The following is a 13,673-nucleotide window of genomic DNA, read 5'->3' on the forward strand; positions in this document are numbered from 1 at the left end:
TTAGACGCCTACGGTTTTTCAGTGGGAGATTTGTGGACCAGTATGGAGCCTAAAAACATAGATTTTTTGGGCTAAAATACCTTTGAATCTGGGCCACAGTTTTTGTCTTTAAAGCATTAGAAAGGCTGCTCTACTTTCCTGTCTTATCCACAGGGCAGTAGCTGACACTAGACTCCACACGCCTTAGAAAGGCTAGTGATAGAAATGTAGCCGTGTTAGTCTGATGTAGCTGAAACACAAGTGGACTATGTAGCACTTTAAAGACTAACAAGATGGTTTATTAGGTGATGAGCTTTCGTGGGCCAGACCCACTTCCTCAGATCAAATAGTGGAAGAAAATTGTCACAACCATATATGCCAAAGGATACAATTAAAAAAATGAACACATATGAAAAGGACAAATCAAATTTCAGAACAGAAGAGGGATGGAGGGGAGTAAATGTCTGTGAGCTAATGATATTAGAGGTGATAATTGGGGAAGCTATCTTTGTAATGGGTAAGATAATTAGTCTTTATTCAAACTTAAGTGTAAAGTGTGGAATTTAAGCATGAATGACAGTTCAGAGGATTCTCTTTCAAGTGTAGTCTTAAAAGGCCTTTGAAGCAGACAATGTCCTTTCTGGTTGAAATGGCAAGAAACTGTTTTTTCTGTGTGATCCTGTCTAATATCTGTTTTGTGGGCATTGATCCTTTGAGTTATAAGATCAAGAACACATATTCCTGCGCATCCAGAAATATAATTTATGCTATCGTGCCAAAAGTGTCCGTCTGCTATGTACATTGGACAAACGTCTCAGATACTTCGCCAAAGGATCAATGCCCACAAAACAGATATTAGACAGGATCACAAAGAGAAAACAGTTTCTTGCCATTTCAACCAGAAAGGACATTGTCTCAATGACTTGATTACCTGCATCCTGCTTCAAAGGCCTTGTTAGTCTTTAAAGTGCTACATAGTCCTGTTTCTTAGAAAGGCTGTGATTTCTTTGCTCCCTTGCACTAGGTATGGAGATACCCATTTAAAGAGTTAACCAGTTACACTATATCACTTGAATTATTTAACCAGTTAACTGTGGAGGACTGATGGGCCCAGCAGCAGGGGTCCTGCTGGCCAGCCCACCACATGCTGGCGGGGCTCTGGCCCCCTGGATGGTAGGCTTCTCTGGCTCCACTGCACTGTGGGCTGCTCCAGCCTTGCTGGGCCTGCCTGAAATGGGGTTCTTCTGGCCGGACTACCGTGTGCTAGCTAGGCCCTCTTTCTTAAACAGTTACCAGGTAAGCATGCCAGTAAGGCTAATAATTACCGGGTAACCAGTTAACCTTTTACATCCCTACTTTGCACTATGTGTCCTGCTGCTGTGCTTTTCAGAAGTGAAATTCACCTATATGGAGAGTCCCAGCAAAAGCCCTACATGCCTTCAGGCTTGCTTGAGTCCCAAAACCAGATTGTATGGGACCCAGGTTCATAGGCTGTGTGTGGCGAAGGGCACCCTATGAACTTAGCAAGCAAACTCATGCAAGGCATTGTGTGTGAACGTTCAGCATGACCCAGTAAAACCAAAACCATTTTCACTAGAACGCTCTTCTCCACACTTAGTGCTATTTCTCTGCCATATTTAAACGGAGCAGTTATGATTTTAGAGCAGATTTTAAAAGGTCACAACACTTTCTGTGATGGAAAATGTTATTTTGTTTTTGTTGTCTGTTCTTTTGCCTCATTATTAAAATGCCTTAACGCCTATTATAATTGCTGAATTGATCCTTAGAAAATTAATAAAAATTTTAAACAAGAACAGTTTTTTCCAGCTGTTTCTTTCCACCTCGCTGAGCAAAATATTTTGTTTTATCTGTAGTTGGTTCTCATTAAAGCTGTGTGGCATCTGAAGGAGGAAGAAGCCAGTGGAGCAATGGAGCTTCCCAACTACAGTAGACAGTTTCTACAGCAGCTTTACACGCTCTGCAAAGAGCAGCAGTTCTGTGACTGCACCATTTACATTGGGACTGTGCATTTCAGAGCACACAAGCTTGTGCTGGCTGCTGCCAGTCTGCTCTTTAAGTCCTTGCTGGATAGCACAGACACCATCTCCATTGATACTTCTGTGATGGCTCCTGACGAGTTTGCTCTTCTGCTAGAAATGATGTACACTGGCAAGCTACCGCTTGGCAAACACAATTTTACCAAGGTTATCTCTGTGGCGGACAGTCTACAGATGTTTGATGTAGCTGTTAGCTGCAAAAACCTCCTCAGTGACCTCATCAGCTGCTCCACTAAGGATCAGGTAGTGAGGGACAGTGCCAACCAGACAGTAGATCCATCTAGCGCTAATGCTGATGCTAACGAGCCACTCCAGTCTGAGAAGCCTCCTGCTGAAAATTCTACAGATGCTAAACTTCCTGAACAGGCTTCAGCTTCTGTTGATCCTCAAGAACCTAAAGTGAGCACAGTCACCTCCTCCACCTCAGTGCAAGAAATGACTGTGACCCACACGTTTGACCACGAAGAGGTTCTGGAGGAGGAAATTCAAATGGATTCTAAATCCCTCAATGAGGATTCAAATGCTCAAACTGGCCACCATTCCCCTGGCAGACAGGACAGCTATGAGGAAGGGGAGATTGCTGAGCCTGAGGAGAAGAAAGGAGAAATTGGTGATCCAGGTGAGCACTTGAGATGCTAGTCACAGCTCTGTCTGCCAGCAATTTGCAGCTGAGCTTTTTAATGGGTTCCTGATATGGGTGAGAGTGAGGGGTTAGTTTGGCATGAGTTGCCATACTAATACATAACCCTGAAGCAAGGATCCCTTCTAAGAATTCAGTGGCTGCCCTTTTGACCTATGAACCCAAACAGACCCCTTCTTGGGCATTCCAAGTCTGCTTCCTGATGTATTATTATTGTCTCACCTGAGCTGCTGAGAGCAAAGCCTGTTCTGCCTAAACATAGACTTTTGCATCTGATGTATAGTATAATCAGTTTTTGATGCAGAGGAAGGGAGGTGGGTAAAGCAATCTGCAGAGCAATAGGTAACCACAAAAATCTGCTTTCAGTGCCTTACCCTTTTAACTTCTGTCTGCCATGGGAGGGAATAAAGTTTTCATTGTGCTTTAAATGAATGCTCCCCTTTTCCTCTGCAGTCTGGATGGTATCCATAAAAGAAATCTGTGGGTCAGTTTTTCCCCTATTACATCAGAGGTGATAAAAATCAGGTGTAAAGTGTTAGTTATAAACTGATGATTGTCCATCATCTTGTACTTTCCATACATGTTTTCAATAAATGAGTAACTCATCTCACGTCTTACATGCAGAAACAGAGAGCAAAACCTGTACACTGGATTTCCTACTTCAGTATGAAAGTGTTTTCTCAGATGCCCTTTCTGACGCCAAGACTGTGCTGACGAGACTGGATGAGTGCAGGGGAATAGAAGGGTCTCAGAGAGAGGTAGGTGTGTTCGCCAGACCCTTTTTATGGGCTCGGTGTAGGAAATCCTTTCCTGAAGTTTGCCAGAAATTCTAGCAAGTCAGGTCTGTGTGTCTGTGTTACTGAACATTTTTGACCACTGGTAGGCATCAGCCATAAGCCTTTAATTTCATGATTGTCTCTAAGTATGCCTGTTTTTCAGATGGAAAACACAAAGCAACAGCCCTACTAAACTAAACAGCGGGGAGATTGGGGTGAGCCTTTTGGAAACAGACACTTGTGTCATGTTGCTTGAAGGGCAATGCTCATGACAGAACAATGTCCATGAGAAGCATGTGTGAAACCAAGCTGGCTGGGAACTGTAGTCCAGTGCCCTGAGGGAACTTTCGTTTGTACTCTAGGCATGACTAGTGCTAGCTGCGTGCCTTCTGTTTGTGGTGTTCTCTTTGGGAACTGTATCAGCTTATTATTGTAAAGGACTGACATAGGAGATGACAACATTAAACCATGTGTGACTCCAGAGCATTAATGAGAGCCTGTGCACTTCTTCATCCTCACCCATTTATGCCTGTGCAAGGTGTCATGCCTGGAGGGATGAGAAAAAAGAGGAAAAGCCCTACTCCGTGGTGTGTGATTTGGAGAGAGAAAAGACCACTGGATAGGGCTGACAATGTCCTGCAAAAAAACTAGTTTGGACAGGACACTGAAAGTAGACCACTAGACAGTAGAGAAACTGGGAAAAATGAAATTATTGTTAGAGAATCACAACATTTATTTTAGTATTTTGATCATAGTTTTGAAGTAATGTGATCTATTTAATTTTTGTTTTCTTTAATTAAAAAGAGCCTTAACCTAAATCTGTATGCTATTGCCTTGGCTACCTCAAACAGAAACAAAGCAAAACAAATTAATCTAAGAATTCATCTTCTGTGTTTAACAATGAACATTACATATTTGTTTAGCAAAAAAAGATTTCCCAGAGTTACAAGTTTCAGTTTCTCTTTGAAGTAACCTGCCAAACTAACTGTCCCACCAAGTCGCAGAGAGGTAGCCATGTTAGTCTATATCTGTAAAAACAACAAAGAGCCCTGTGGCACCTTAAAGACTGTAATTGTGTCAGCGGCAGGATTCAAAGGGTTTTCTCTCCTTTAGTTATTTTATCAGTTGCTTGTTGAAATCCTTCTGGCAGCAGTGGAAAGTCTGGGTAGCTTCTGGATTGCTATCAATATTGTATGTCTCGATTTGCCTGCTTGTATTGCTATCTACTTTGCTACTCTCTACACTACAGCAGGTACTGAGCCATTGTATTACTGTGGCATAGATGCTTCCTAAGTTGACAATAGGGATGTAAAATCCTGTTTAATTGGTTAAATGGTTAAACATTATGTTTACCCCTTTAATTGATTACATGGGGATGCAGGGAGCCCTCCCTTCCCCCGCCACGTCCAGGCTGGAGCACCCCTGCTGCCATGGACAGGAGTAGCTCTGGCTAGCTTGCTGGAGCAGCCCCTGCCTGCAGCAGATGGGGAGGTGCTCCAGCCCCTATTGGTTGTTAGGAACCAGTAAGCCTCACCCATTAAGGATCAGGCTTGCCAGGTAACCATTGACATCCCTAATTGACAGAGAGGATTTTCTATCGAAGTAATTAATCCATCTCTGAGATGTGATGGCTAGATTGATGGAAGAATTCTGTTGACCATGCCATGTTGACCTTGCCTTTGGTCAATCTAACTATGGCACTAAACATGCAAAGTTTACACAGATGAAGTGAAGTTGGTCCAATGTTTAAGTGTAACCCAGTCTTTGGTTGGAAGGGGTACGTCTACACTGCAGAAAAATCCCTCCAAGCCTGAGTCTATGGAGCCCATTCTGCAGTTTGCAGCTTGTGTTGAAGCTTGGACTTCGAAACCCTTGGGCTGTTTTTAGTTCTGTAGCACAGGCTCTGCGAGCCTGAAGATCTGGTCTGAGGCTCATTTGCCCTTAGGTTTTACTCCAGTAGACAGAGCTAGCAATGAATGTCTTTCCAGAGACACTAAGGCTGTGTCTACACTGGGCCACTTATTCCGGAAAATCAGTCACTTTTCCGAAATAAGCTGCGAGCTGTCTACACTGGCCCTTGAATTTCCGGAAAAGCAACAATGCTCTACTGTACAAAATCAGACGCTATTCCGGAAAAACTATTCTGCTCCCGCTCAGGCATAAGTCCTTATTCCGGAACACTGTTCCGGAAAAGGGCCAGTGTAGACAGCCCAGTAGTCTTTTCCGGAAAAAAGCCCCGATCACGAAAATGGCGCTCGGGGCTCTTTTCCGGAAAAGCACGTCTACATTGGCCACAGACGCTTTTCCGGAAAAAGGGCTTTTCCGGAAAAGCAGCCTGCCAATGTAGACGCTCCTTTTCTGGAAAAACTGAAAACGGAATAGTATTCCGTTTTAAGCATTTCCGGAAATTCATGCCAGTGTAGACACAGCCTAAATGTGCTAACGAGATGGGGAGGGGTGCCTGAGTGTCCGCTACTCAGGCAGTGGCAAAGAACTGCTGACAAGTGAGTAGACGGATCTGGGCAGAACCCAGGGTAGATTCAGCTTAGAGTCATAGCATTGTAAGGCTGGAAGCGACTCTGAGAGGTCATCTAGGCAAGTGCCTTCGTCTCATGGCAGGACTAAGTATTATCTGGACCAAGGGTTCTTAAACTTCATTGCACCACTTCAGCTCACAAAAATTATTATGTGATCCCAGGAGGAGACCAAAGTCTGAGCTCAGCCAGCGTGGGTGGGGAGGGAGACAAATCCCAGGTCTCATCACCCAAAAGAGTGGGGTGATGGGAACCAAAACTAAAGCTCAAGGTAGGGATGTGAAGGACTAGTTGACTCTCTGATAAGCAAATGCTTATCGGATAGTTGACAAGCTCATCAACTAGTCGCTTTCCCCCCTACCCCCCTTCGCTGTCTCTATCAGAAGGAGGCAGCAAGGGAGGTCGAAGGGGGGGTACTTCAAAGCGGAAGCGCCGCGTGGAGCCTGGGGCCAGACCCCGGGCTCCACGTGGCACTGCCACTTTGAAATGCCGCCACGGGAGCCAAGCGTCAGGCTCCTCGTGGCATTTCAGAGAGGCAGTGCCACATGGAGCCCCGAGTCAGTGGGGAGTCCCCAGCTGACCCTGGGCTCTACTGTGGCGCTTTCGCCTTTAAAGTGTTGCAACAGCCCTAGGATTATTCCTATCGACTAGTCGAATAGTCAGTGCAAAATGCATCAACTATTCGAATAGCCACAATTTAACACCCCTTGCTCAAGGGTCTCGGGTCTGAAGCTTTTGGGTTTCGGCTTCAGCCACTTCTTGTTGGGCTTTGGCTTTGCCCCGGGCTCCTGTAAGTCTTTCTGCTTCATACTCCTTCATGCTAGCTGCTGGTGCTGTGTCCTGTTCTGTAGGAGAGCTTTGCCACTTCTCAAAGTGCCTAGCGCCTCTGTGATGAGTGCTTCCTCTCTCCTGGCAAGTGATAGATACATTTTAGCAATGTGTCAAGAGAGCCGGCAGATTCTGTACCCATTTAATTGGTTAATCAGTTAAAAGTAGTGTTTAACTGGTTAACAGATTAAGGGAGGGGGCAGAGGTACCGGGCTGGAGTGGCCCCCCTGCCACAGGCAGAGGCAGCTGGGGTGGTGCCTCCTGCCTGGGGAGGGATCGAGCAAGACTGGACTAGCCGTCCACCCGCAGCCAGCTGCAGGTGGGAGGCTGCTCTCTGGTACTGGTTAGCCATTACTTGGTAAACATCGTGCATTAAGAGTACTGCTTACCGGTTAACCGGTTACCCATTTGCATCCCTATACTCTAGCTGATAGGGATGTATAATCCCGTTTAATCAGTTAACCAGGATCCCGTGGGTGGGGGGTGCTCCAGCCTGGATGAGCCACCAGTTAATGCTTACCTGTTAACTAGTTAAATCCCTAATGGCTGGTAATTTTCTGGTGACTCTGCAGTGATGCCCATTAAATCATAGGCTTTTTGGCTCCTGAGGTTTCAAAGGTAGCTTGCCTTGGACATGGTGTTCTATTTTTCGATTCATTTATCATTTTCTATTCTTTAGCTTGTTGGTCCTTTTCCACTTCCATGAATGGGTACCTTGTTCTTTACAGTAGGCACACAACACTTTTAGGAAGACGACTACACTATGCTCATGTTTTTTCCTCTATTGTTTCACTTTATTTCCTGGCACATTGTGTTAAGGTTCATAAAGTCACTGGATATCTTTCTAAGTAATCTTTTGATTCAAGCTCAGTGGATCCATTCTCTTAAGTCCATGAGAAATCTTAGGTCAGGTCTGCACTACCACTTACTTTGATATAACTTGCTTTTCCCAGGGGTGTGAATAAGCCACTCACATGAGGCTTATAAACATGTGGGCATAAATTGTCTTCACTAGATGCACTGTAGCAGTATAGCAGCATCACTATAGCAGTTTTAGTGTAGACTAGCCCTTAGTTTTGTTTCTACATGCTCTCTGCTAGTGGGGATGAAAAATATAGACATGACCTTGACGAGTTTCTTTTCTGTTTAGGTTGAGCTGACTTTGTTTGTTTAGAATCTCTGTGTATCTCTCATATAAACTATTCCTCTCTAATTTGGTTCTGGGCTGGCTGAAACCTGCTTGGAAATCAGAATGAGACTAAAATTGCAGTAATTTGGGAAGCATGGAAGAGCTTTGCTGGTGTCAAATCTTAACTTCTTGTGCTGTCTTAGAGAAACTCTATTCAGATTATCTCATTTGTTCCTTTTACTGCTGGGTTCAGATGAACTTGGGGGAATGTTGATTTTTCCATTGTGCTTGTGGATCATTTCCATTATGTATTGCTATTCTTTTTTCAGAAGCGGGAATTTTTGGACAAAGTTATGAGGGAGTAAATTCCTGAATTCTTTGCATCCTGAATATTGAAAGAAATGTTGCTTTTTTTTTTTTTTTTTTTTTTTTTTTTTTTAAAGTAAGAGTAGTGCTAGAGAAATCCTCTCTGTTGTTGGAAAATGGATCCTGAAATTCTGGTCCATGACAAGGCCTTTGTCCCTGGTTCTAGAGTTTGTCAGCTGATTGACATTTTGTGGGCTGAGTTTGAGGTAGTGCTTCTCTAAGCTACGTCACTCCTTTTTAAAGATCCGTTTGTCAGTTATCCATGAGACTGTATGTTAGAAAAACAAAAAGACCTCTGGTCTCTGAACTGGCAGCATTGGATTCAGAGTGCAGATTTTCTCTGTGCCTTCTGTGTGCATCGTGACATTTGATTCATTTTATAGTTTGGTTAGAGCCAGCTTGTTTTTCTATTGTTCAGATATGTAAAATTAGTCCCTGTGCTATCCATGCTGATGATAACTTTGTCTGCACAGAGAGGGGAAGGTTCTGATGATTCTTTTACTTTTGCTTCAATGCATCCACTTCAAAAATTGCTCACTAGAAAAGAACTTCCTTTCACATTATAGCTCTGAAATTTTCCCAGTGGAATCCTCCCTTGTATAAATGGGAAGCCTTGTGTTGCAAGGGACTTCACAGCAATGCTCGGCTACAACTGTGTGTTCAGCCTGTCTCTGAGAGAATGTAAATATGATTGAATAATGGAAACAGCAACTCCATTGTTCAGGGATAAGTTTGTTAACCTTGGATTGTGGGTGTGGTGAGGGAATGGGGGAAGTCCTGCATCTAGCATGGCTCTGTGTCTTGCCGTTTTCCTGAGTTCCAAGGATCCATTCTGTTGTCCCTCAGGTGTCCCTTCTCTATGATGGAGGAAATCACATAATGAATCATAAGAGTGGCTCTGGAACTAAGTCTCCAACTCATCTGATGAAGTTAGGGTTGCCAGATGGTTGAACCAAAAATACCAACTCTCACCTTCCCCCCCCCCCCCCCCCAAAAAAGAAACAAACCACCAGGGAAAAAATTCTGTTGAGGGGGAAAAAAAGGGGTGGGGGTGGGGCGGAGAAACGGGACCAAAAGTTGTTGAGCAAAAAAAAGAAAAGGACTCCGAGACTTATTAAGCCAAAAAAAGATTAAATATTAAAACAGCATGGCCCCTTTCAGAGTGAGTGCAGAGTTAGAATAGGGATCAGAACATGGTTGAGCACTAAGACCCAGGGAAGGCATTGCTTCCCCTTGGTCTTTAGGCTTTTTGCTAGCGGCCATTTTGTGTTCTTGTTCAAGCCAGAACTTAGCTTCCCTGAGGAAACAGGTAAGCATGGGGTCCGGGAGGGGGGAGGCCAGGGGCTGGGCACAGGCCCAGCCCCAGGCGCTAGAGTTGCCAGATGTCCGGTACTTTCGCCTCCTGGATGGGGAAAAAAAATCAGAGAATATCGGACATTTTAGGTGTCTGGTATCTTCTGTATTTTTTACCGGACAGGAGGCAAAAATACCGGACTGTCCGAGTCAATACCGGACACCTGGCAACCCTAGATTAAGTGGGTCTCACCCATGACAGTAACAGCCTAACACAGCTATTCTAGGTGTTCTAAATCGTATTCTAAATTCTCGTGTGAGATTGTTTTTATCACATCTCATCATCACTTTTAAGAAAATGCCCTTTTGACTTTGTTTTGGATTAATGCAGCTGATTTTAGAGAATGCTGGTTACTGCCCTTGCTATAAATGTGTTAAATGTCATAAATGTGTTAGGATTTGTCTTTCAGAAGAAGTACACATGACCTGTTTGATAAGAAGACTTTGTTTAAAACCAAGGAAGTTATTAATGTTGATGCAAATTGTTGCCGCAATACTGGTTATTAGCTGGCCGAATTTAGATTTAAATAGGAATCCCAACAGCACTTTATCAGGTGCTCTTTCAAGCTCTGCAGTTTCTTTTGCATGAGTTGCTGTTAAGTCACTGGCCCAACTGTTGTACCTAGTATTGTTGATCATATTGGTTCAAGCAGAACAGTTTTAGGAGAATTTTTAACAGTGCTGGAAAGCACCAAATCTTAGGTGCAGATGGGGTGTTTGGGAACTTTGCATTTTATTCACAAAAATTCAGTGCTCTTTTCAATTAAAAGGATTTTAAACTTTAATTCATAATAAATGGAAACTTAGATTCCATAAATGTGATATTTCTTAAGTTTCTCTAGAACCTGAAGGCATTTTTTAAAAGTTTTATAGTCAAGAACTCTAAAATGAGTCTTCCCCTAAAAGGCTGGAAGCTTCTTGTTCTCATGAAGGGCTGTGGATGAAGCTGTTTTAGAAACACTGAGGGTGGGAGATTGGTTGCAGGAGCAAGCTGGGGGTGGGGGTCTGGGCAGGCGATAGGGTGTAGGAGTGGGATGGCAGTGCAGGCTCTTGACAGGAGTGGGGTGCATTAGGGGAATGGGGGTTCAGGGTCTGGGCATGAGGGGGATGGAGGGTGCTTACTTGGCTCTTTGCCTCTCCCTGCTCCCAGGTACTGCCGCCCCCCGCTTCCTGCTGCTGTTCCCCCAGCTAGGGAGGGTGAGAGTGGTAGCATGTGGAGCCACTTCTTTCCCTGCAAACTGGATCCGGCCCGCAAGGCTCATCTTCTCCCGCAGTGGGAAGCTGGCTCCAACCTCACGAGTGGGGGCGTGGAGCAGGGCCGAAGCATCAGTGCAGGCTTCCTGCAGCAAGGGGGGATGAACCCCAAGCCCGTGACCCACCTGCAAGATTGTCATGGACCACCAGTGGTCCACGGATCACACTGAGAACCACTGACTTAAGCGGAAGTCAGATGTGCTCTGCATCTCGCAGCATTGGGCCAGGAAAGAAAGAGGCCAGGTGTGCAAAACCAGAAAATTCACGAGATCTGGTTATCAACTTTTTGTTACAAACTGCTCTTCACATGAAGGATCTTTAAGTCAGTATTCCAGAAACATCTGCTGCATCACCATTCTTCCCCAAGGGCCTTTGTAATGGAAACCTTGGTGTCCATGCACCTGTGTTTGGCAGCAAAACTACTATTAGCAGGGGAGGAGCTGGGGTCCATGCAGCTCTCCCTCTGGGGATACTCTTTGCAATAGTTCACTGTCTGCCACACAGCCCTAATATATGAGCATTTACACCTGCTACAGAATGCAAGTGCACGCTCCCCTGATGGGCCCTAAAGCAGCTACCTTCAGTTTTTACCATAGAAATTGAAAGTGACGACGAGAGCAGAAAACGACCGCTGTCCCTGGAGCTGGGCTAAGTGCTCTACTTCAAAAGTGCATTTGTAACATCCCTGGAGTCTTTAATAAAGGATGCTTGCTCTGAAGGGCCGCCTTCTTTCCTTGAGAGCAAGTCGGCTTCTGTCTTAAGGGGCTGTATCTCAACATGAATGGGCTCTGAGCATCACCAAGGGTTGGGGAGACAGCTGGGCCCTGCACCCTCATCTGCAGCCAGATGTGACTCTCAACCAGCAGGTAGAACAGAGGGTTATTAATTCCCAGGGATACAGTTTAGAACAGACTTGTTAGCACAGAACCAGGAGCAGTCAGTACATCCATCTTGAGGAGAGGGGGGTCCAGGGCCCTGGGACCCATCCCTGTATCCTAAGTCAGCTGAAACTCACTTCCACACTCAGCAGCTGGTCCCCGCCCTGCAGCCAGTCCCACCTCTGCCTTTGTCCAGCTTCTTGGGCAAAAGATGTCACCTGTTTGCACCCCCTTCCTAAGCAGTGAGCCTCCCCTCCATGAGAGCCACACCCAAAATTCCCATTCCCACCCTCGTCTGGGTACCGGTGCAGTGCCTAGAGAAATTGAGGGGCAGACACAGTTACTACAGAACAGTACAGGACAGTAGAAGTCCCATGCAACACATCTAAGTGAACAGAGTGAATACAATCCCCACTTCTTCAGTGAGTGGTGTCCCTGTGGGTGCTCCACTCGGGTCTCGGTGTGTGCCTGCACTGGGGATCGGAGATTTTTGCAAGTAGTGCCCCTCGCGCCTCTGCTGTTCTGTGGAGTGCGTGCGCAGCATGAGCCCCGTCAGTTCCTTTTCAATAGAGTTCAGAGCAGCACTCTTCTTCCTGACAGGAAATACAGAAATCTGTTATTCGTTTTAGCTTTTACCTCATAGTTTACCTACTTTCATTCTATTTCAACGTTTGCTTCACTTGGGGGGAAAAAAAGCAGCGGCGGCTTTTTTTCTGTTCAACATGCTGGGGTCCCCGGCTTTAAAAAATGCGATTCCTGCAGAGACTCAATGCCTACTTCTGATGGCTGTGCCTCGTGTCAAATGCCTCATGTATCTCGCGTGGCACATAAGTGCCCTCATTGCCTGAATATAACAGCAAGGGCCAGAAAAGACTGCGAAATGCAGCTTATACTCTGGGAAAAGTCTCTTCAATCACCAGGGGACAAACCAGAGGAGGTGCGGGCACAGCAAAAGCCCTCTTGTAGGGCAGGTTCAACATCCTGCAAAGGCTCTCAAGTCTCAAGGGCTTCCCTGGCACTCTCTGTATCCGAGCTGCCCAGAGCCTCTCGTTCCCCACTGCCATTAGTCTCTGGCACCGCAGAGAAACACAAGTCAGCGTCAGCCAGGGGGGCTGAGACAGAAGCCAGCCTCACCACACCAACTGGCGCCACTGAGGCAGTAGCTTTAGGCAAGCCGCGTGTGCCTCCACCATCAGCTCCTGCGAGCTCTCCTGTGCCTGAACAAACTGGGCAGAATGATTTTGACCGCAGCACAAGAAAGCACTGCACAAAACGCAGCACCTACAAAACTCTCCTCAGCCTGACACAAGAGGGGTAACTGGCTCTCCACACTCCACGGCGCAGGGGCACACTAACATTCCACAGGGCGTCCCCCACTCGCCTACACGGCTATCCCCAAGATCTGATTATGGTAGCAGGCATAGGAGCAGGTTATTGTCAGGCCACTCCTCTCCATCTCTATCACTGGCTTCCTGGCATTCATACAGGGATCGTTCCCTTCAGCAGCATCCCATTTGGCCCAACCAACCATGGATGTACCCCCCCCCCCCATCAGCTCCTGCTTTAGTGGGGCCTCTGGGATGCATGGCAAGAGTACCGACTGCATGCCATTCAAGACACACAGCTTCTACATCCCAGCAACACCGCACCTCTAGGTGCTCACCCACAATCTCTGCACATTCCTTGCCTGCTCGCCCGCCCTCAGTAATCTCTCAAGTGGGTTCTAGTGAACACGACAACTTACCTCAGTCTGATTCAGAGAGCTCCTCACATGGACCCAGATCCAGGCAGGAGTAAGCAGGGTTCCAGATCTCGCCTTCTTCACCAGCAGATGACCTGAAATAATTTCAGGAATTATTCAGATGGGTAGCCCAGTCAC

At 45.9% G+C, this 13,673-nt stretch overlaps 1 protein-coding gene across 5 annotated transcripts in view; it reads left to right on the plus strand.

Annotated features, from left to right (window-relative positions):
* Positions 1-13,673, plus strand: part of ZBTB40 (zinc finger and BTB domain containing 40) — an 85,168-nt gene that overhangs the window by 10,941 nt on the left and 60,554 nt on the right. For all 5 annotated transcript variants that reach the window (XM_089773167.1, XM_089773169.1, XM_075906661.2 and 2 more), the window contains exons 2-3: positions 1,854-2,655; positions 3,301-3,434. In XM_089773167.1, coding sequence (XP_089629293.1) covers positions 1,908-2,655; positions 3,301-3,434 — 882 coding nt within the window. In that variant the 5' untranslated portion in view covers positions 1,854-1,907. The remainder of the gene's footprint in view (positions 1-1,853; positions 2,656-3,300; positions 3,435-13,673) is intronic.

This window comes from Pelodiscus sinensis, chromosome 24 (assembly GCF_052426305.1).
Source record: "Pelodiscus sinensis isolate ZL-2025 chromosome 24, ASM5242630v1, whole genome shotgun sequence".
Taxonomy (NCBI): Eukaryota; Metazoa; Chordata; order Testudines; family Trionychidae; genus Pelodiscus; species Pelodiscus sinensis.